Source organism: Hipposideros armiger, unplaced genomic scaffold (genome assembly GCF_001890085.2).
Source record: "Hipposideros armiger isolate ML-2016 unplaced genomic scaffold, ASM189008v1 scaffold_10, whole genome shotgun sequence".
Lineage (NCBI taxonomy): Eukaryota > Metazoa > Chordata > Mammalia > Chiroptera > Hipposideridae > Hipposideros > Hipposideros armiger.
In genome coordinates, this window is record NW_017731360.1 from 5375139 (window position 1) to 5397729 (window position 22591).

The window sequence follows — 22591 nt, forward strand, 5'->3', positions numbered from 1 at the left end:
GACAGCAACTTGTCTGTTCCGATTCCCCAACGCTGTTCCCCTCCCCGAATTCCCCAATAAAATCTTAAAAAAAAAAAAACTCATAGAGACAAAAGTATGGTGATTACCAGAGGGAAAGGGGGTCAAATATATGGTGACGGAAGGAGATTTGACTGTGGGTGGTGAACACACAATGTGATATACAGATGATGTCTTATAGAATTGTACACTTGAAACCTATATAATTTTATTAACCAGTGTCACCCGAATAAATTTAATAAAATTTTTAAAAAAGGAAAAAAATAAAAGAAGAACAATTGTGCCCAGTGTTGGAGAAACTGATGCTCTAATGCCAATGTCTGTTGGAGCAATTTTCCTGAACAGAAAAATGGAAGTATGCATCAAGTGCAGTCATGGTCCTCCTTGGTTTATGTTAAACCAAAGGTAAACCTGCTTGGTTACCCCAAGAGTGCCTCTTGGTTTTAATATCCACACTTCATAAAGCTTATGTACATGTATCTCTCTGTATGACGTTTTTCTACTGACATGTTTGTAGAAAAAAAATTAGTTAAATCCTCAAAACATAATACAACAGTTTAAATAAAACTATATGCAGAAAACGTCCTAAGTTACATTCCAACTATTGGGTTGTCGGAAAAGTCATGACACATTTTTGCAACGAAAAACATAGAAAAAAAATATGTCATGACTTTTCCGACAACCCAGTACCATTGGTAAAATGTCACAATCCCTTGTGAATATTTGGAATGTGTGTCCCAGATGCTGCTGGCTCTGAGTTATCACGGAGTATGTAAGCCGTACTCTACCGCCTACAGCTGTCCCAAACACATTGTCATTGTCTTGCATATTTATCCCTTGTTTCTGCCTAGGGTTTTACAATAAATCCAGCTGAGAAAGTTCACATGGTACACTGTATGTTTCTGGTACAATTTGCAAAGTGTATGTGTTGCAATGCATAGAACCACTGTTTTTTTACAACTGTATTAATTGTTGGGTGATCATGAAGTGATGTTTTAAGTATTTAACTTCTAGCATAATGGTTTGTTGCATACACACATGCACACACACAAATACATATACACATATATACATATATGTATTTCTATGTATACATATATATGTATTTTATTGTTTTAAAAACTTTTGGGGTTACACATTATAATTTTTTTCCCATTTAAAGTAATTGGAAGTAGGCTGCTACTTAGCATCTTTACAGTGAATGTCTGATTTCCAGGAACGAATTACTGATATTCAATAGGAGATGCCTGTGCTTTTAAAAGTTCATACAATTTAATCATTCCTAGTTTTTTTTTAAAAAAAGGGAAAAAATCATAAAAGATGCATATATAGTAGGATGTTCATCACCGCTTTATTTTACATTACAAAACTTTGGAAACCTAAATGGTTAACAATAGAGTATTTGTTAAGTAAATTCTAGTAGATCATATAATTATATCCTATAGTCATTTTAATCATGTTTTTAAAGAAGTTTAATTGCATGGGAAAATTTTTGCAATATAATAGTAAGTACACAAGAATCAAAACAAAGTATAAAACATGATGCAACATTTGTAAGAGACAATATTTATATATGCAGAGAATAAATACCCTAAGAACTTATAGTAAAGTGTTAGTGGTTGTCTCTAAGAGGGCTATGGATGAGTTTAATGTTCCTGCTGCTGTTTTCATAGAAAATCTCATACTTTCTTTAGTGACAATGTATTACATGTATCATTTTTTTTTAAGATAGAATGCTGTTTTTAGAAAACATAGCAGGGGTTGAGGTGACTTTGGAAATGATAATAATAACAATAACAGCAACCACAGCTAACAGTTACATAGCACTTAACCACGTGCCAGGTAGTGAATGAAAACCAAGTTATGAGTCCACACTGAAATGTCCCTCACACCATCCATAATGCAGTCTCTGCCCAGAGGGATGGTTTCCAGTTTAGAAAATCCACTGAGAGCCAGAAGTGTTTAGGCAAAAGTCAGGAGGTAAACAAGCTGACTTCATCAGGCACTCACATAGGCCACAGGCAGTGTTTTGATGCTGAGTCGTGCAAAGAATATGGGATTTGAGAGCAGCCAGAGCTGGTTCACATCCTGCCTGTGCCATTGACTTCCTGTGTGGTCGGGAAGTAACTGAACCCTTCCGAATCTCAGCTTCCTCGTAAATTAGAGTAAGAACACCTTGCAGGGGGATCAGCTATCATGAGAATTAAAGGTGGCAGCATGTGAAAGTGCCTGACACATAGGAGGTGCTCAGTAAAATCGTTTCTCCCCTTCTTTTCAGTGCTGGTGACTGTCACTGCCTTCTTAGATCCTCTATCCTTTGTTGTTAGTCTTAATATATGGTTCCTGGTTTCTGCCTCAGTAAAAAAGGATGACAGCAGATAAGCAAAATTATGCTTGGTTTAACTTGCCCTGTGTACAGATAAATACTCATTAAGATCTGCTGTGTAAGTGAATGAGGAGTCAGAAAATGAAGCATTGAACAATGAATGACTGACTACGTGCCCCAAGAATGATGTTCTCCCACTGACTTGTCTGTTTTTGCCTTTTCAGCTTATCCACTCACCAAATGCCCTCCCCCCACCATCCTCCCCAATGCTGAAGTCGTCACAGAGAATGAAGAATTCAACATAGGTACCACCTCCCAATCCAGCAGGGGTGGGGCTGGCCAGGAGGGGCCAGGCAGAGGTGGGGCGGTGGGGACTGGCCAGCCAGGCTCATCTCTGCCTCTTATCCATGGAGAGAAACACTAGGCCCCGTGCAAGAGGGTTGGTTTTATGCCAACCACACTCACTCTCCCTTTTAGCCATACCTGGTCAGAGGAGCTAGGAAAGTCGCTTTCTTCTGCGATTCAAGTCAGTGTGTTTTGGAGAAATAAACACATGAATGACACTACAGACAGTTCCTGGAATGTGAAAACATTCTTAGGCTCAGCAAAGCTGAGCTGTCAGAGGGGAGCAGCCGTTGTCTGCGTCATTGGATGGAGCTGAGCGGGTTAATTAAGTCTGAACAGAACACAACCTGCCCCCAGTCGTCTCGCCTGGAAGTGGGTTTGCTGTACTAAGGGGTGCAGATCAGCCCCGCCCAGACCTCTCTGGGGAACCCCCATCTTGGTCTCTCTTTGACAGGTGACATCGTACGCTACAGGTGCCTCCCTGGCTTTACCTTGGTAGGGAATGAAATCCTGACCTGCAAACTCGGAACTTCCCTGCAGTTTGAAGGCCCACCCCCAATATGTGAAGGTAACTGCGCTGAGCCATGCCTTCATGGGTCTGGACTTCCCCCCAAACAGCCCTGCCGTCACACCTCTCCATATTCCTATTCCCTGCCCAGGGGGGAAGAGGTCACATGGTGAGTGTTTGTTTGAATGAATGAGTGAGCGAGTGTCCTCGCTGGGTTCTCTGCCCTGCTCCTGCGTCCAGGCCCGGGAATTGGCCACAGTGGCCACATTCATGTCTGTCTTCCTTTTTTCTAACTGTCATTCCCTGGAGGTGACCTACGGATCATTAGGAGGAGGGTGTTCTGAGACCTCGGGGAGGGGTGGTCACAACACACCAACCTTCCCTACTGGCCTGCCAATGAACTCAAGGTCCTGTGTGCTGAACCAGGCAACGGAGAGGCCTCTGCTGTCTTCACACCAGCACGATGCCTTGGCAGTAGATGGCTTCACTTCACCAGTTTGTCCCAACTAAGACCCAAAACAATACTCTCTTCTCATGAGGCACCTGACCTGGGGCAAGATACCTACTTGTCCTGTGCCTCCGTTTTTTCATCTGTCAAATAAGGATAATGATATTGCTTACGCTATGGGCTTATTATGAGGAAGTAAGTGAGTTAATCATGTAACGCTTAGTTAATAAGGTAACACTTTAGGACTACGCTGGCACGTAGTAACTACTCAGGGATGGCTCGCACTATTGTTCCTGGCATGGCTACTGCTTCTGACACTATTGCTGCCAACGGAGCTTTATCAGCCTATGGAGGGACAGGTCAGGCCCTCCCCCGCCTCTTGAAAAGCAGGAGCAGGAAGAATCTGCAATGTGGATTATTAGTGAGGAAGAGGGGAACCCCAAGCCCCAGAAGTAGGCTGCCCCAATACTGAATTGAGAAATTCAGTAACTGTTTCTTTCCATTGAGCTGACCCACCCACCACCAGTAAACGTGAACTTTAGCCCGCATTCTGCTCCTTGATCCGCTCCAGCTGGCCAGGACTGAGTCTCAGCAATATGGTTCCATTGACCCAGAAGCCGAGGTCGCCTCCTACCCTAGAGCAGCATAACGATGGCCGTTGGGGTCTTGTGTGACTGTGCTCACATACTGGCTTTCCAATGGTTGTCTTTTGCACCAGGGAAAAGCACGTGTGTGGGCTTCGTTCCTTTTCCGTCCCGTGTACCTGGTATTTCTCTTTCTTTCTCCAAGTGCACTGCCCAACAAATGAGCTTCTGACAGACTCCACAGGTGTGATCCTGAGTCAGAGCTACCCTGGAAGCTATCCCCAGTTCCAGACCTGCTCTTGGCTGGTGAGAGTGGAGCCCGAGTATAACATCTCCCTCACAGTGGAGTACTTTCTCAGTGAGAAGCAGTATGATGAGTTTGAGATCTTTGATGGTAAGTCATACACCGTATCATTCCCTGCTGCTTAGGAACCATAGGGGTCTATGCTGCAGCCTCCCAATTAGAGCTTCCCAGAGGCTCCACATGCTTTCTCTACCACAGAAACCCCAATACCACGGAAGCTGATGGGATGGGGCCCAAGCAGCAGGGCTGCTCACACTGCAGCCTGGGCCACTACAGAGCCCTTTCTTAATCCAGCCCCCCTCAAAGTTAGCACCTTGAATGTCAACCAATGAATGGGTCATACCGGTGCCCCCAAGGGAAGAGTGTGCTGCCTCCAAACCCCCAAGGAAGTCCACCAAACATCCTTCTTGGTGGTAGGAGGAAAAAGGTGCAAGAACTTACTCTTTAGTTAGGAGGAAATGTCTCAGCATACCGCAGACCTCTGGACCCTAAAACCTTCACCTGAATCTTTGTAGGATTGGTCTGTTACCGTCTAGAGTACATGTGTCTTGCAAAAGCATCTGCACTAATTGTCCCTTCTGGCTCATCAGATCCAATGAATACAGTGTCATCAATATAGAGAACCAATATGTCCTATAGGTTATCCAGATGGTCCACATCTCTTCATAGTCTATGATGGCAGAAAGCAGGGGAATTAACATAGCTCTGAGGCAAAACCATGAATGTATACTCTCGTCTATCTCACGTGAATGCAAACTGCTTATGTTCCTCCTTTCTAACGGGTATGGAGAAGAAAGCATTGCTAGATCCATAACTTCATTCCATGTAACTGAGGCTGTATTAATCTGCTCTGATGAGTACCCGTGACTGCAGTTGAGGCTACTACTTGGTTAAGTTTGTACTGTAGATTGACCTGGGCCAGGACTCCATTTCTTACCAACCCAGCCTTCAGACATCCCCCCTCTAACAAAGGAGCCACGATAGTGCTTTGGGTCCCCAGGTATCAGCATCAATTCACACTCTATCCAAAAGTCTTCGAAATATCTGGACGTTCCCTTTTCTCCAATATTCAGCTAGCTGAGTAAATAGTGGTAGGTCTTCTGGGGGGGAAGAATTGAAGGAACCACTACTATATACAATTGATGTTGTTTTGTAGGGTCCTTTTTTGTGGACACCCAGCCTCTGGTTCAGGTAAAATGTTGTGGAGTAAGAAATGAAACCTAGATTAAGTCTCCACATTGGGCAAGGGATTGTAACTTTCCACTGGGGTTAGCGTTCCTCACCCTTTTGGTTATATATTCATGACTTGTTTTGTTCACGTATTTATATTTTTTGGCTGCCCATCCATCTTGCCCTTAGGAATACATTGTTCTGTGAGCCATCTCCACAGATCCTACAGGTCAGGCCCTCCCAGCTGCCATTGCACCCTGGCTGTATATTTTGGTAATTATGCCTACCTCACTTCTGACTGTTAGGTGCTTCCACCTGGCCTCTGTATTCTAGAGCCTTCTCATCTCCATCAACACTAGGAAGCCAGGCTCTGTGGCAGCATCTCCTCCCATCAGTCGAGGAGAGCCATTTCTCAGGTTGTCGATGCTGCTGGTGCTCACCCCTCACCAGTGTGCTCCTTGTTGCCTTAGAACCTGGCATGTCCTCCGGGTCCTTCTGAGGAGCATGGTCAGCTAGTGGGCATTCTGGTCTGACACAGCAGACCTATCCTAGCGTGCCCCTTCCCTGCGCCTCTTGACCTCTTCCTTCATAGTTTGTCACAGCAATTCTGGTGGCTCTGCTTTCTCAAATGGGGCTGTTACTTCTGCCAAGCTTCCAAGAGCTGCCTCAGCAGCATATTAGAACCATCACTCAGGGCTCTTTCCAGGGTGATACGTCCTGTGTTTTGAATGATCCAGCTTTTGATTCTGCCTCTCTTGAACCAGCCCCCTCAGGATGCCTCCCAGGCCCTGAAGGTGGGAAACAGGAAGAGGGAGGCCTTTCTAGAAGAGCCTTGGAAAGGGGCGTTGGGGAACTATGTTATTTATGACATGGAGACCTGATGTTTTCTTCTAGCTTTATTGTTACAGATTCATTCATAAATATGTTTCTATATGGAAGATGCTGGACTGTTTTTAGTAGGCACAAGAGAAGCAGGGTGGCCAGGTGGAAGAAGTTCCCAGATTGAAACCAGCTCTTCCATTAACCAACTGCTTGACCTTGGGAAGACCCAAGATGGCAGATAGATTTCACCTCAACTGCCACCTGCTGTGGGTTGGCAGTGACTTCCTGGAGCACTGCTTTAGGGCTCAGGAGGACAGAGCCCCTAGAGCAGTGCCTGTGGCTGCAGAGAGAGGAGTAGGAGGACAAATGAGGATGCCGAATCTCACCAAGTCACCCCACCATCCCCAGCCTACGTGACTTGACTTAAGGAGGGGGAAAACAGGAGGTGGTTACATTAAAGGGCTCCAATCTAATATCTTTGATAGTCTGCAATCCTGTGTTCTGTACTCTCATTCCAGGCCCCTCAGGACAAAGTCCTCTGCTGAAAGCCCTCAGTGGCAATTACTCAGCTCCCCTGATTGTCACCAGCACCAGCAACTCTGTGTACCTGCGCTGGTCGTCTGACCACGCCTACAATCGGAAGGGCTTTAAGATTCGGTATTCAGGTGAGGAAAACATAAAGATTGATGAGAAGGGCCAAAGCCCAAGAGCCCCTTAAGTTTATCCCCCGAAACACCCAAATAAGCCATGGTCATGTCCTCATCGATGGCGGAGCTCCTCCACGGGGACTGCCCAGCCTTCTCCTCCTGTAAGTCTCTCTGACCTATAGTTGCACGAGGGTCCTTGACATTTTCTTACCTCCCGTTTTTATACTTTTTTCCCCACTTTTTACCTCTTCCCTCTCTTCTGCTTATACTGCCAACCTGTATCTTTTGGATAAGTTTATTATATACGATCTAATAATGGCTAGAGATGATCCTATCCTCACCCCTGTTGAAATGTTAATAAAAGTTCCTTAAAACTGAAAAGCCCTAAGACATGGGTCTCCAACTGGCAAATGTTAATCAGGCAGCCCAAAGATGGGCTATATTTTAAGTCCTCTCCTCTGCTCTGCAAGCCATACCGTATACACAGAGTCAGAGCAAAAAGGCCAAGCCAGTCAGACAACTGACCAGGGCAACAATCTACAAAGAGCATAGAAATATCCCTGGAGATGCAGTGAGACGAAGGAAATCGAATTTATCTGAACTCCCATCATGGGGATTTCTGTCTGTAGTTGGAAAGAAAGCTTAATAAGCTGCTGGATCCCATTTTGAAGGGGAGTGTGTCTAATGAGCTGCTGGCTGGTCTCTGCGAGCTTAGAGGCAGAGATGAAGTAAGACCAAGGGAGTTCCACCAGGTACCAGGTCCCCTACAGCAGTCTTTCCCCTGGCGGCATTGGGCCTGCATTCCAAACAAATGTTGGACAGAGTTTTAAAGAATATTGGTTAGAAAGGATGTTCACTTATAGCCTGCCTGAGTTTTCATGTGTCCATCTCTTTTCATGGGCCGCCTACTTGGAATACCAACCCTAACTTAGTGGGCCAATTGATGTCTTAAAGAACTCTTTGGTGTGGCTTCAGGAAAAAGCCAACTGGATGAAGCTGAGGAGAGCTGGGGAGGAGAAGGGTCTTTACCACCTGAGTCCATTTCCTCTGCAAGGTCAACCCAAAATTCCTTTCCCCCATGCACACGAGAGGGGGTGGCTTCACCGCCCTCCAGGGTCAGGGATCAGCTCTGTCACTAACTAGCTGAATGATTATTCGACAAGGCCCTTAACCTCTCCAGGCCTCAGTTTCCTCATGGTGAAAAAGAAACCTGAAGGTACCTCTCAGGGAGATTCAAGCTGAGTTCCTGGCAAATGCTCATGCAACAGAGAAAGAGAGCTGCTGTGCAGCATTTCATTATGCTGGTTGCTAAACTGGGAACTAAAAGCCATTAAGGAGTTGCCCTTTCCTTGATGTTTTTAAAGACGAACCACATGTTTGGGGGTAATGAGTCAGTTGTAATTACAATGCATATGCCAAGTAGAAAGTGAATTAATTACATGGTGAAACAATTAGTACTTAATTAAAATACCGTAGACTCATGTAATTTGCAAATGCCTCTATCACTGTGATTAAGTATATTTTATAACTGAGAGTCTTCTTCTTGACCGAGGTAGGCACGGAAAATATAATAGGCACAGGACACAGGTGGCAAATCAGGAACAAGGAAACACATCTGGCTGGGGGGGGTGGGATTTAAAACACTGACTTCACCCAAAGAGAGTTGTGATCCCCAAGTAAGAGGCCAGAGGACCTCACCGTGGGAGGATGTGGTAAGAGCCTGCCTGGCACCCTCATTCTCCCTGAGCACATGCCTGCCAAGGAGACCCAGCCATGCACTCTCAGGGCAACCACGGGGCGTGCTCTGCGTGTTCCTTTGCTCATCCCTCTTTCTCAGCCTCACAGAACTTCCCTGAGGAACCCTTGGCAGGAGTTTCTGTTGCAAGTTCTCTGAGGCTTGGACTCTTGTCTGTTTCTTCACTGTTGTATTCCCCCAGCCTTAGAACAGCGCCAGGCACGCAATAGACACTCGATGCCTATTTGTTGAATAAGGGAATGAGATAAGCTGAAGCGATACATTGAAGGGGAATTAGGACTGTGGACTTTATGTCCTGCCTTGCCACAGCTCCCTCTCCCTCCACCCCACCCTCCTACATGAAAGAAGGAAGGAGGAGGGCCATCTATTGAGTACCAAGTACCCTGTGCTGGGCTGGGGGCTTTACAGACACAACCCCATTTAAATGGTCCAAAAACCTGTGAGGTAAGCATTACCAATCCCCTTAGACAGGTGATGAAAGTGGAGCTGAAAGAGCTTCAGGAATTGGTCCCAAGTCACAGACCTGAAAAGGTCAGAAACCGGACTTGAGTGCAGCCCTGACTGACTCCAGAGTCCATGCCCCTGCAGTCACACCTTCTAGAAACATCCCCATTGGGTCCTATTGGGAACCGACAGAATTCGAGAGCCTGAACTGAGCTGCGTAACCAGTGCTGCCTCCAGGCTGCAAAGGGAACCCAATGCTTCAGGTTTTTTCCTCTTCTTTTCTTTGGCTTTACTAAACTGATTGGCCGTTTTTCCTTATCAACCATTCAGACCTTCCTCAAATAGCAGTGGACCTGGAGGCTGCGAAGACCAGGAAATGGGGGGAAGACCAGGGGGCGGGGTGTGCAGGAAGGCGCGTGCCTGTTGTCCTACCTGTGCGTGGTCCCCTGACCTCATCTTCTTGTTCAGCTCCCTACTGCAGCCTGCCCAGGGCTCCACTCCATGGCTTCCTCATGGGCCAGACCAGCACCCAGCCTGGAGGTTCTATCCACTTTGGCTGCAACTCCGGCTACCGCTTGGTGGGACACAGCATGGCCATTTGTACCCGGCACCCTCAGGGCTACCACCTGTGGAGCGAGGCCATTCCTCTCTGTCAAGGTGAGAAGCAGGTGGGAAGCGGGTAACAGGTGGCTCACATCTTAGGTGTGTCCCAGGACCAATCACTTCCAAATGCGGGTTTCATCACTGATCATTCATTCGTTCTTTCCGGAAGCGTATATATCGAGGAACCACACTACCTCCAGCCCAGGGGATATACATATGCATAAAGCACAGTCTCAGTGTTGTCGGAGCAATGAGGGACGTGGATATTGGCCACAAAAATGCAAAGTGACAGAGGGAGGAAGTACTGTCAGGAGTATAAGAGTGTGTGGGAGCCCCGTGGTAACAAGGGCTCTACCTGCTTCCTCCTGGGCAGCTAGTGAGGGCTTCCAGAAGGAGCATGCTTGGACTTGGGCTCATAGAGCAAGCAGGCTTTGGGACCAGGCGTGGGCAAGGCAAACATTCTAGGCAATAGCAAGAGCGTTTGTGCAAGCCAAGGACTGAGAGAGAGAACAGGACATGCAAAGCAGTTTGGGCTGGCTGAAGCACCAGGTTGGAGGAGGTGGGGGCGGAGGGAACCAGGGACAACAGCAGCCATCGTCGCACTCAGTTATCAGCCATCAAGCCCGCAATATATCCGGGCAGTTTGCAGGCATTGCCTTTGATGATTTATGGGACTTTTTTCCTTAAAGTAATATAAAATCAGCCTATAAATCGGGGGGCTGGTGGGGGCAGGACTAGATAATACAAAAGAAAAAAGTAAAAATGACCTATAATCCTGTCAATGGAGATCACCACTGTTAAGATTTCAGCACATTTCCTTTGGGTTTTGGGGGGGGGGGTTGCATATTGTTCTCAAAAGTGGCATCATCAATATACAAAATTCTCAATATTAACATCTCTCGTGTACTTAAATATACTTCCTCATCATATTTTGGGTTTCTTTTAAAGATTTTTTTATTGGGGAATCGGGAGAGGGGAACAGACAAGTTGCTGTCCTTTTGTTCTTCCGTCTAGTTGTGGAGGACATCGCTTCGCTGGCCCATGTTGGTATTATCATTGCGCTCTTCCCGGATGAGGCAGATAGGCCGCTGGCCACTGGACCACTCACTGCGGCTCTTGGCAGCTCACACTGGCTGCCAGCCACTCATGGTAGCTTACGGCAGCCCACTGCAGCTTCACTGCAGCCTACGCCATCGCCGGCGACTCACAGCAGCCCAGCTCCAGGTCGAGCTGTTGTTCACCATCTTAGCTGTAGAGGGCAGTGTCACTGGCCCCCATGTGGGATCCGAACCGGGGCTCTGCTGCTCAGAGCTGGCGTCCCAAGCCAACTCTTAACCAACGCGCCACTTGGACGGCCTCCCTCATCATATTTTGAATGGTTGCATAGCATTATGGAAAAACTCATTTCTTCAAGTCTTATCCTATTGTTGGTCATTTGAATTTCTATATTTTTTGCTACTGTAAACAGTGCTGCTATTAAAATTTTTATAATTCCATCATTCTGAACATCCATATTTATTTCTGAAAATAAATTACCAAACATGAGATGTTGAATCATAACCTATGTGAAATCTACAGCTTTTAATACTTAACGCCCTCCTGAAAGTTCATCTTCTTTTCCACGAGCAGCATGAGAAAGCTGTCTTTTCTTCCACATTCTCAACATGATGGACTGCATTTTAAAAAAGGAAAGAACTTTGCCAATTATATCCACAAAAACAGGAAATCACATTGATATTTGATGTTTTTATTCCTTGGTCCCTTGCGTGGTGCTGTACATCTTAATGACATCTGTCATCTCTGACCCTCACAACATTCTCGTCTGTGCCTGAGCTTTCTCAAAGAACAGAAACAATGTGTCATTAATATTCTGTTGGATTCCCTAAGCAAAGGTCACAGAGAACTGACTGTCCGTAAATGGCAAATGTCATTTGGCTTTGGTCTTTGTGTCTCTAATTCCATCAACACAGACAATAAGTCTTTTTTTTTCAGAGCTCCAGTTGGAACCTCCCATGTCACTCATCTCTTTTATCTGTTGTCACTTCCCCAAATGAAGCCCCTGTAGGCTCTGTCCGCTCATCCTCATATTAATCTGTGCTTCTTCTCCCCATCCCCACCCCAAGCTTCCCTCTGACGCCTCCCTCCCCCCCTCAGCCATTCCCTCTGTGCTCTCTGGATTCCTGGCTCCATGGCCAACAAGCATATACCCTTGGTCACCACCCAGAGGACTCTCTTCACTTCCTTCCACCACGGAGACTGCGGTTCTCATCTGAGAACATGGGTGTTGCGGCCCCTTCAAGTGGAGGGTGTTAATTCCCCCATTTCCAACATAACCCAAGGCCAGGAAAGACCTGACCTTCTTCTACTTCCCGATCGCTGCTTCCAAACCATGACTTCTCCACCGATAAATAAATCCCTTTGGAGAGTCTATGCCTCCTAAGGCTTTCTCTCTCCTTCCCTGAGACCATTCTCTCCCTACATATTCTCTCTCAGAGAGCATATCCCATCACAAGCTTCAAATACTTTGTGATTCTACCCCCTCCTCTCCTGCCCACAGGAAGGGTTCCTTTTATCTTGAGGTTGGGGAGATTGTGTTTTGACATGGAGATCAAGAAACAGGCTTTTAGTCTCTCAAGTCTAGGAAGTTATCTGCTGTCCTCTTCATTCTCCACAAGGAAAGGACCAGGCCAGGGCCAGTAAAAAGTGGCTGCTGCCCACTTTCCTCACCTGCTGTCTTCACATTGGCTTCCCATGCAAAATGTCAGGGGAAATCTAAGTATTTCTTCCGAAAGGGTCCAAGGAAACAGGGCAGTGACTTGATCAGATATGATAATTTGGCTAACCTAGTACCACTGAAGGAGCTCAAAGACTTCAGTTCAGGCATTCAAAGAACGTCATATTCAAATACTCCCTTATATCCTCATTCCTTCTCTTCTTGATCCTCCTCTTTTGGTCCCATGTCAGTCTTTGAATTCTTCTTCCATCTTGGCATCCCAACCCATCTCCCTCTGTACAGTTCATCTTCCCCCATGTAACGGAGCCCTAGTCCTATGCCTCTTCTTGGTTCTGGAAATTCTAGTGGCATCAAGCATCCTTGTTAGCCAGTATGGATGGGACTTTTCTCAAGCTTATTCTTGCTCTGAGTGAGGGAGGTCTGAGCCCTAGACTAGTTACAGAGGTGGGGGTAGGTGAGGGACAGCAGTTGGTACTCTGATTAATCGCTATCTGTAATAGTTCCTGAACTATCAAAGGGCAAGCATGGTTTATAAGTATTCATTTCTTTCAAAGACAGGCTACTCTTACCTAAGTAATGTATATACCTCCAATAAACACTGTATTTACCCTGCTCCATATAAAATAATGACCCTGGCTATGTAGTCACGCACCTTTCCTGAGTTGTCACCTTGAAATTCCTTTTCTTCATAATCCTGAGCTCTATCATTTTTTATATCCCATTATCTTGCCCTTTCTTGGTTTTCATGCTCTTCTTGATGGAGTATAGCCTTAAGTAACTTCCTCAGAAAGGGTTCATGAGAGATACATTTTCTGAGTCTTTCAATGTCTGAAAAGATCATTATTTTTGCCCTCACACATGCTTGGTAGGTGGACTAGGTAAAATTCTAGGTTACAAATCATTTCCTTCAGAAACGTAAAGGCATTTTTCCATTATCTTTGAACATCCATTTTTGCTGATGGGAAGCCTGATGCCAGTCTGATTCTCATTCCTTCACAGGGATGTCTTTTTTTTTCTTCTTCTTCTTTTTTGTCTCTGGGAACTTGTAGGAATTTCTGTGTGTCTTTGGCCTTCTGAAATTCCATGATGGTGTATCTAAGAATGGTTCTCTTTACATCCCTTCGGCTCCCTTTCAAGCTGGAGACTTGTGTTTCTCGTCAACTCTGGGAAATTTTCATGTGTGATAATTCCATCCCCTCCACTGTCTCTGTTCTCTCTTTCTGGAACGCTGACCCACTAGATGCTGGACCTCCTGGATTGATCCTCTGTGTTTTCAGTCCTTTTGAAGCATGTTCAGTCTCTGTCTGTTTGATCTATCTATAGTCTGGGAAATTCCCTTTAGTTTTAATCTCCAGCCCTTCTATTGAATGCTTATTTTGACAATCATGTTTTTAATTTAAAAGAAGGCTTCCTTGTTCTTTTTTGTCATTCTTTTTTCAAAGCACTCTGTCCTCATTTTATAGATACATATCTGTCACCTTGGTTTTCTCAAGGTACTACTAATCAGAAGTTTAAAGATTATGTGTCTTCAATTTCCTGAGTTAGCTCTGTTTTCTAAAGGTGACTTTTTCTTCTGTTTTTATAATCCTATATTTGTTAATGTCTTTCATGCTGCTGGTTTTCTCCAAATGTATAGTGATCCTTGATTGGTCATATTTTAAAGTAAAAGCTAGGCTGATTTTTCCAGGTAGCAGATGTGGGCTACCTTTGTTGTTACTACATACAGATATCTTTGCCCACTAGCTCTCTCCTATGAATAAGAAGTTGAGTTGAGTATGTTGCAGAGATGAGCAGGAAGGGGGCAGCCTTTAGGCTGAGAGCCCATAAATCCTAGAATTAAAAGAGCTTTACTCTGGGATGCCAGCTTACACCTTAGCAGCCTGTAATCTCCCAAGGGAGTGGTTGCATTTGGGGGTTCTTTTATTGTTGTTTTTTCTCCTCAAGTGGGAAAGAAAACCCTCTCAATTTAGTTTGGAGAACGGATGCCTGAATGCCTCTACACTGTATTTATGGGGATGGATGGAGAAGTGGTGTCACCTCAGAGCTCCCTCCACCCCATATACTTATTTTGGTCTGCAGCTTCTTGACTCCATTTAATCCAGCAACACACTTCTATCGGCATTTCACCTTCCAAAGTTTTTTTTGAACTCTCCTCTGTGGGTGACCCTCATGTTTTCTTTTTAGCTACACAGATTTTTTTTTCCTTTTATTAGCTTTTACTGTCATTGTATTAGGGTCTCAGGAAAGAGTAAAGAGAAAAAATATGTTCTCAGAAGACCACCTTGAAGCAGACATGCTCGTGACTTTCTTTTTCCCTTTGCTAGCTCTTTCCTGTGGGCTTCCTGAGGCTCCCAAGAATGGGATGGCGTTTGGCAAAGAATACACAGTGGGGACCAAGGCTGTGTACAGCTGCAGCGAAGGCTACCACCTCCAGGCAGGTGCCGAGGCCACAGCAGAGTGTCTGGAGACAGGCCAATGGAGCAACCACAACGTCCCCCCTCAGTGTGTCCGTGAGTCCTTGGGCGTTGGAGGCGGGTGTAAGGAGGGGCTGGGTAAGCAGCTGAAAAGGTCTCTGCAACAAATGTGCTAAAAACTCAGGAATGAGAAAAAACAGGTGCATGGAGGTTGGGGATTCAGGGAGCAGAGACAGGTGGGTGGTGTCACCTACCAACTTAGGTTTCCATTTGAAATTGCTCCCAAAGCATTGAAAGACGATTGAGCCCTGAGATGTTTCCATAAATCACCATAGGACTTAGGAATGACCTGGTCCACTTCTTTTTAGATGAAAAAGCTATCAGAATGTTTTTGCCCAAATGTCTTTTGATCACAAAACTCTAAAACGACAGAGAGGTACAGTTCAACTTTTAGGCCAAAATTACAAACTGGCAACTTAATAGGCCATAACCAGTTCGAAGATATAGGGTTTTGTGTTTTTCTTTTGTTTTGTTGTGTTTTGTTTTGTTTCTTTGGCCTGTGGTGTGCTTTATAAAACTTTTGAATTGCTTCCCAACACTACATTCAGGAAATTTTACATAAAAATCCATATTCTTCGCTTTTCTTAAAAAGTGAAGATTTGAACAAGTAGAACTTACAGTCTCATATCCAACAAGCAGCGTTGACTGAGGACTACCTCCCTGTTTTTTGGGGAGGTGGGGGGAGGTGCAGAACTGCCCCAGTTTGTCATAGTCTCCACCCAGCCCACTTCGTTCATCACCAAAGCTTCCTGGAGATTGAAGATTCTTGGATTCATCATTCCTGCATTGCTATCCCCCAGCCCCCAGACTCTTGCAGTGTCTTCCAGAATTCACTAACCAGCCCTCCTTGCTGCTCCCTGTCCCCCAGCGGTGACCTGCCCCGATATCAGCAGCGTCAGTGTGGACCACGGCCGGTGGAGGCTCATCTTTGAGACGCAGTACCAGTTCCAGGCCCAGCTGATGCTCATCTGCGATCCCGGTTATTACTACACTGGCCAAAGGGTCATCCGCTGTCAGGCCAATGGCAAATGGAGCCTTGGGAACTCTATGCCCACCTGCCAGAGTAAGCCCAGGAGGGTGGGCAGGTTGGGCACAGAGCCTCCTACCTGGACTAGGGAGGAGGAGAACAAGGGGATGGCCAGGGATTGCGATGTACCACTTTTTTGAACACTCACCTAGAATCAGGAGCTGGGGGGATGCCTACTCTTTTAAGGACGTTCTGCTTGGCATCTTGGCATCTTACTAAAAAGCTGCCTTTGTCCAGGTGAGCATCCACTAATCCATTTATTCAATGTTCATGCCAGGTATTATAGAGGTATGAAGATAAAAGGTTGTGGTTCCTGCAGTAAAGAGTGGCAGACGAATAAGGACCCAGTGGGTGTCTTATCAATGGGGTGTGATAAGACCTGTAAAGGAAGTGTGTGTAGAGGAATGGGTAGAGCACAAGGGACAGGCCACCTAAGTGTGTCTGCCTCTTCTCCACTGCCAGTTGTTTTTCTTTGATTCTTCAAGGTAGTTTCAAAGTTCAGGGTTCCTGGGAAGCAACTCTGAGACAGAGGCTTATGAGGGAGTGCCCCCGGGAAGGGAAGGGAAGGGAAGGGAAGGGAAGGGAAGGGAAGAAGCAGGAATCAGAAGATGGAGACGTTGAGCTCTGATGCAGCAGCAGTGAAGGCCTCGGCTGCCCCCGCAGGGAGCTCTGAAGCCTGGAGGGTTGTGACAGCTGGGGAAACGGGTCTTTCTACCTCCACACTGACCAAATATTGGGCACCGGCTACCCCAGAAAGAGAGCACGACCTCAGATGGGAGGACTCTTCAACCAGGGCAATCTGAAGAGGCCTAGCAGTCGAGGGTTGTTTGCCATCAGCTGGGGAAATAAATTCTTCAGTCCTACATAGGGGCCTGAGTGGCTCACCAGAGCACCCACTGCAATAGGAAATACTCATAATATTTACCTAATCCATAAGGATGTGACAGAGGAAGTCAGTGTTTGTAGAGGGGTAGAGGGAGATACCTTGTCAATGAGCCTTTGGAAGTTTGAGACTGAGAGGAGTGGTACCTTCCCAGCACCTGTCATCCAGCACACTGTTGTCTTATGCATCCGACTGCAGACTCCACAGTGAATATGACCCTGGATGTGGCAGAGTAGAAGTCACGAACGTGTAATAGCCTATTACAGTGAAAGCACTCACATTTCAGTGCAGCCTTGGCCATCAGGCCTCACCCCGTACGTCACCCAGTGGCTGTCGACCGTGCTCCATTGAGAAGGAGTGCGAGGCTGCTGCTGGGCTCAGCAGGAAGGACAAGGACATTGGTTTGCAGTGTCTGCCCTGGACATGAAGGAGCATGCCTCAGAACTGCCATCCCTCTAGTGTGGGGGTTCCTCACCAGGCAGCACATCTGAACCACCTGAGTTTTTAAAAACTGTGCATGCCGGGCCAGAGATTGTGAGTCACAGGTCGAGAGTACAGCCTGGACATTTTAAAAGCTCCTTAGGGGGTGCTTCTAGCAGCACCTCCAGCTGAGAATCACCGACTCAGTAGTAACATCACACAAGTCACCGCCATGACCCATATTCTGGTTGAGTCCCAGGAGAGGAAGGTTAAACAGGACTTATTTTTGTCACTATTCTTGCTAATCAGAAGCAGCGTGTGTCCCCCCCACGTGGGGCTGTCTTACTGAGCACTTTGTCCTTTTAGTCATCTCCTGTGGAGAGCTCCCCGTCCCACCCAATGGGCACCGCATAGGAACACTGTCCGACTATGGGGCAACCGCCATCTTCTCCTGCAATTCCGGATACACGCTTGTGGGCTCCAGGGTGCGCGAGTGCATGGCCAATGGGCTCTGGAGTGGCTCTGAAGTCCGCTGCCTCGGTAAGTGACCTCCCAAGCCGATCCTGCCCGTTTCCCCTGCTCAGGACAGGTTAGATCTTCCCAAAGCTGGATCCTAATCTCTGAACAGTACCATTTTATCTACTTTCATAAACCGCTTAATTCAAACACCAGCTCTTGGGCATCTACCATGACTAAAACCCTACACTAGCTTTTCTTGGGGCATCCAAGAGAATGAGAAGAACTTAAAGTCTGATGAGACAAACCTTTGAGGGGCTCTCGTTCTGATCAAAAAGACAACCCTTTCTTCCTGGCCCTTGAATGATGGATGAAGCCCCGGTCTTCACCTTCAGGGCAATGTACAGAGTCACATACCTAAATTACCTTTTAGATGATATATTAGCGAACTTTACATATATGTGTATTTTACATATATAATATTTTATGTATTATATATATTATAATACAGAGCTATAATAAATTATATAACAGAAATATATTTTTATCACTTGCTTATATGGGTATATGTACACATATATGTATGTGTGTGTGTGTGTATATATATATATATATATATATAGAGAGAGAGAGAGAGAGAGAGAGAGAGAGAGAGAGAGAGAGAAATAAAAAACTCTTTTTAAAAAAACCTGGCTTACGGGCCGGCCGAGTGGCACGATGGTTAAGAACTGGCTTGGGATGCCAGAGGGCCCCGGTTCGGATCCCACATATGAGGGCCAGTGACACTGCCCTCTACAGCTAAGATGCTGAACAACAGCTCAACCTGGAGCTGGGCTGCCGTGAGTCGCCGGCGACGGCGTAGGCTGCAGCCCCTGTGGCAGTGGGTTGCCATGGGCTACCGTGTGTAGCCAGCAGCCAGCGTGAGCGGCCAGCAGCTGCAATGAGCGGGCGGCCAGAAGCCAGCGACTGATCTGCCTCGCTCGGGAAGAGCACAATGATGGTGCCAACTTAGGCCAGTGAAGCAACGTCCTCCACAACTAGACTGAAGAACAAAACGACAGCGACTTGTCTGTTCACCTTCCCCCAATTCCCCAGCACTGTTCCCTTCCCCCCAATACCCCAATAAAAATCTTAAAAAAAAAACCTGGCTTACAAAGAACAAAGTTATCATTTCCTCCATGACTGATCTGTCCCCCTCCTGCTTACACCTTAGATTCTAGGGTTCCCTCTCCTTGCACTCCTTTCTTAGACTCCTCAAGTCCAAAGGAGGATCACAGCTACACAGACTAATAGCCTAGATTGGATGGTCTGTTCCAGAGTGAACAGTGCTGCTCTTGCTCTATCTCAGGCCCCTGTTGAGTTGTTTCCACAAAGCCAAAGGATGCTAGTGGAAACGCTAGGAATACACTCTACCCAAGCTCCATTTAATAAAAATAACCCACCAAGGTTTACACTGCCTGTGTGCCTTGTCACCCAAGGAGAAGGATGAATTTAGCCAGACCACCTGTTTTGACATGGTTATTTTCAACACAACTAGCCAGGTAACAGTGATAATTTCTCACCTAGGTATAGACACAGAGACTAACGCTCAGAGATGGATAGCCATTTGGGATGCATCCTTGGGCTTTGGGGTTGCAGTCTTCAACACCATTTTCTAACATGTCTAGGATTCCTAAAGCCACTCCTGGATGGCTCCTCTCAGGGGGAGGTGGGAAAACAATGGGTGGCTGGGTACTCGGTCCTTTTCCCCACCATCCCTGTCTCCCCGCACCCTGACCAAGCCCCACCACCTTTTCTCTAAGCTCCTGTTTGATTTATGCTCTTTCCCCATCCCCCACCACAGCTGGACACTGTGGGACTCCTGAGCCCATCGTCAATGGACAAATCAATGGGGAGAACTACAGCTACCGGGGCAGCGTGGTGTACCAGTGCAATGCTGGCTTCCGGCTCATCGGCATGTCTGTGCGCATCTGCCAGCAGGATCATCACTGGTCGGGCAAGACCCCTTTCTGTGTGCGTAAGTATGTTATCCACTCTCCCTAGTCACGGGCTCAAATTCAACATGGACTGTCTCCTTTCTTCTCTTGATTAGGCTAGCTAGAGGTTTTTGCATAGTTTGTTAATTTTTTTCAAAGATGCAATCGTTACATCTATTGATTTCAGTTTTCTGCATATTTCTGCACTAATTATTGCTCTCACCTTCATTAGTTCCTACCTTGTGATTTCTTTTGGTTAACTTTTTGGTTAATTTTCTAGCTATTGAATTGGGAATTTAATTTGTTGATTGTCTTTCGTTTTTATTGATCATTATGGATATGTTGAGGCTATGAAATTTCTTCTGACACTACTCTAATTATATCCTGTAGATTATAATAATTAATCTTTTATTATTTATTAGAAATTCTGTAATTTTGCTATTTTTTCTTTCACCTAGAATTTTATTAATAGAAGAGTATTGGGTGGGGTTTTTTTAAATCCAGGTGAAAGGACCTTTTTAGTTTTTGTTTTGTTATTAGTTTCTAATTTTGCATTATAATAATATTACTACTTTGTAGATTTACTGATGCTTTCTTTATAGCATAATATTTGATCAGTTGTTATGAGAGTTCCATGTGCATTTGAGGAGAAAGGGTATTAGGGTGTAAAATTCTATATATAGTCTTAAGATGTGCCTTCTTGATTATGTTGTTTATGTCTTATCTACACTTATTTATGTTTTGTTCACTTGACCTGTTTTGTTCTGAGAAATGTTTTCTTTTAAGTTTTCTATTATTAGTGTACTTCTATCTATTTTCCCATACATATCCTGTAGTTTCTTCTACATAAAGGTAGTTGCTGTGTTATTTGGTGATTAGATATTCATAATTGTTATATTAATATCTATATTGCAAATTGTGGTGTTAGCCTTTTTAAATGTCTTCTTTGTCCATTTAAATAATTTTAGCATGAATTGTACTGTGCCTGATATTAGGCTTACATCCTTACTTTCATCCTTATCAACATAATAAACAACACTTTGTACTTATAAAATTTTAATACTACTAGCCTCCCATTTTTTTTAGTAGCCTCCCATTTTTTATTTAATCTTTTATTATATAGTTTATCAATTTTTAAAGTATCCTTTGACTTTCATCTATTGCCTGTACAACAATCAATGAACTTATTCTACTTTCCTTGTTCTTTTCTCCTTCCATTTTTAATTGTATTATTTTTACTTTGTCAGAACATAAAATGTTCATTATAGTGTTTATATAAAATCATCCTGCCCTTTCCCCTATCTGTATTTTACTCCTAAATCTACAATTAAATATATTAAAAATTCATCAGTGCTGCTGAAGTTTCCCCAGTTACCTCTTAGTTGGGTCAATCTCAGTCTCTAATAGATTCCTCAATAGAGCCTCCTTTGCTTAATGTTCCCAAGTCTCGCATGTTAAAAACTGTTTTTCTGAACCTTAAAACTTAAAGGATAGCTGGATTGGATATAAAATCCTTGGTCACTGTTTCTTCCTTTGACTTTCTTAAAAATGCTCCTCCATCATTATTTGCTTTGCCTGTTACTCTTAAGAATTCAAATATTCATTTAATTCTGTTGTTCTTATAAGTTATTTGGTAGCTTTTCTGGGGGCCCGGATGATTTTTTTTCTTTATCCTTGAAGTCTAATATTTTTACTAGGCACATGCTAGGATATGCCAGAATTGACTGTTCCAAGACCATTTCTCCAGGTACACTGTGGACCTTTGAATTTGTAGATTCAAATCTTCTTTTATTTCTGAAACGTTTTCTCAGATTATAGTTTTAAACACTAATTCAAACCCACTGTTTTGTTTTCCTTCTAAATCAACTCCAATTATGTGTATGTGGAATCTTCTTTGCCTGTCTTCTTTTGTTGCCTTTTCCTCTCTGATCATTTTTACTTCTTTATCTCCTTTTAATTCCCTTGGTTGTTTACCTGACCTTGTTCAACACCTCCTAGAAAATTCCTATGTGATAGTATTCTCCCTCTTATAATCTAGTCTTCATTTTTGAGATAATTTTGTCTTTTTCTTCAGTTGTTTCCTGCATGGAATCAATTATCTTTTAATTTCCTCCCACGTTTTGTCCGTTTCTTTAGTTTTATTTCATGTGTTTTGTTTTAGTGAGGAGATTTTCATCAGCTGAGATGTTTTGATTCCTTCCAATTTTCTTCTCATTGTAGCTTTGTATCAATTTAGGCAGATGTTGTCTATTCATATTGTGGCTTTAGGGTGGTTTAGGAGAGTACCCTCTTCTGATAGTGTAGCAAAGTATGGTTGTTTTGTTTTTTAATAGAAAGCTCTCTTTTATGTGATAAGGGAGAGTTGTACACCTGTTTTGTTGGTTTCTCTTTTGTCTTGCAGAACCCTAAATTTTCCCCCTTTTGCTGCTTTTTCTCTTTGTTAACCCATCTCCAGAGGATATCTCTTCTTTATCGCAGTGTCCCTCCCTCCATTTTCCGCTCCCTCCATTTTCCCCTCCCTCCTTTCCTTCCTTTATTTACCTTTCTTTTCTTCTAGAAGCAATGAGGAGAATCACACACACTTTTATGTCCCTTTCCTGTAGTCAGTGCATCCTGACATATCAGAATCCTTTTTCTTTTTTTTTT

At 44.7% G+C, this 22591-nt stretch overlaps 1 protein-coding gene across 1 annotated transcript in view; it reads left to right on the forward strand.

The window, feature by feature from the left end:
- CSMD2 (CUB and Sushi multiple domains 2) overlaps window positions 1–22591 on the forward strand; it is a 634343-nt gene that overhangs the window by 550969 nt on the left and 60783 nt on the right. Inside the window, exons 44-52 of the mRNA XM_019657596.1 lie at window positions 2569–2649; window positions 3144–3257; window positions 4435–4623; window positions 7044–7190; window positions 9841–10029; window positions 15034–15219; window positions 16052–16246; window positions 17880–18053; window positions 19813–19986. Of these exons, the coding sequence (XP_019513141.1) occupies window positions 2569–2649; window positions 3144–3257; window positions 4435–4623; window positions 7044–7190; window positions 9841–10029; window positions 15034–15219; window positions 16052–16246; window positions 17880–18053; window positions 19813–19986 (1449 nt within the window). The remainder of the gene's footprint in view (window positions 1–2568; window positions 2650–3143; window positions 3258–4434; window positions 4624–7043; window positions 7191–9840; window positions 10030–15033; window positions 15220–16051; window positions 16247–17879; window positions 18054–19812; window positions 19987–22591) is intronic.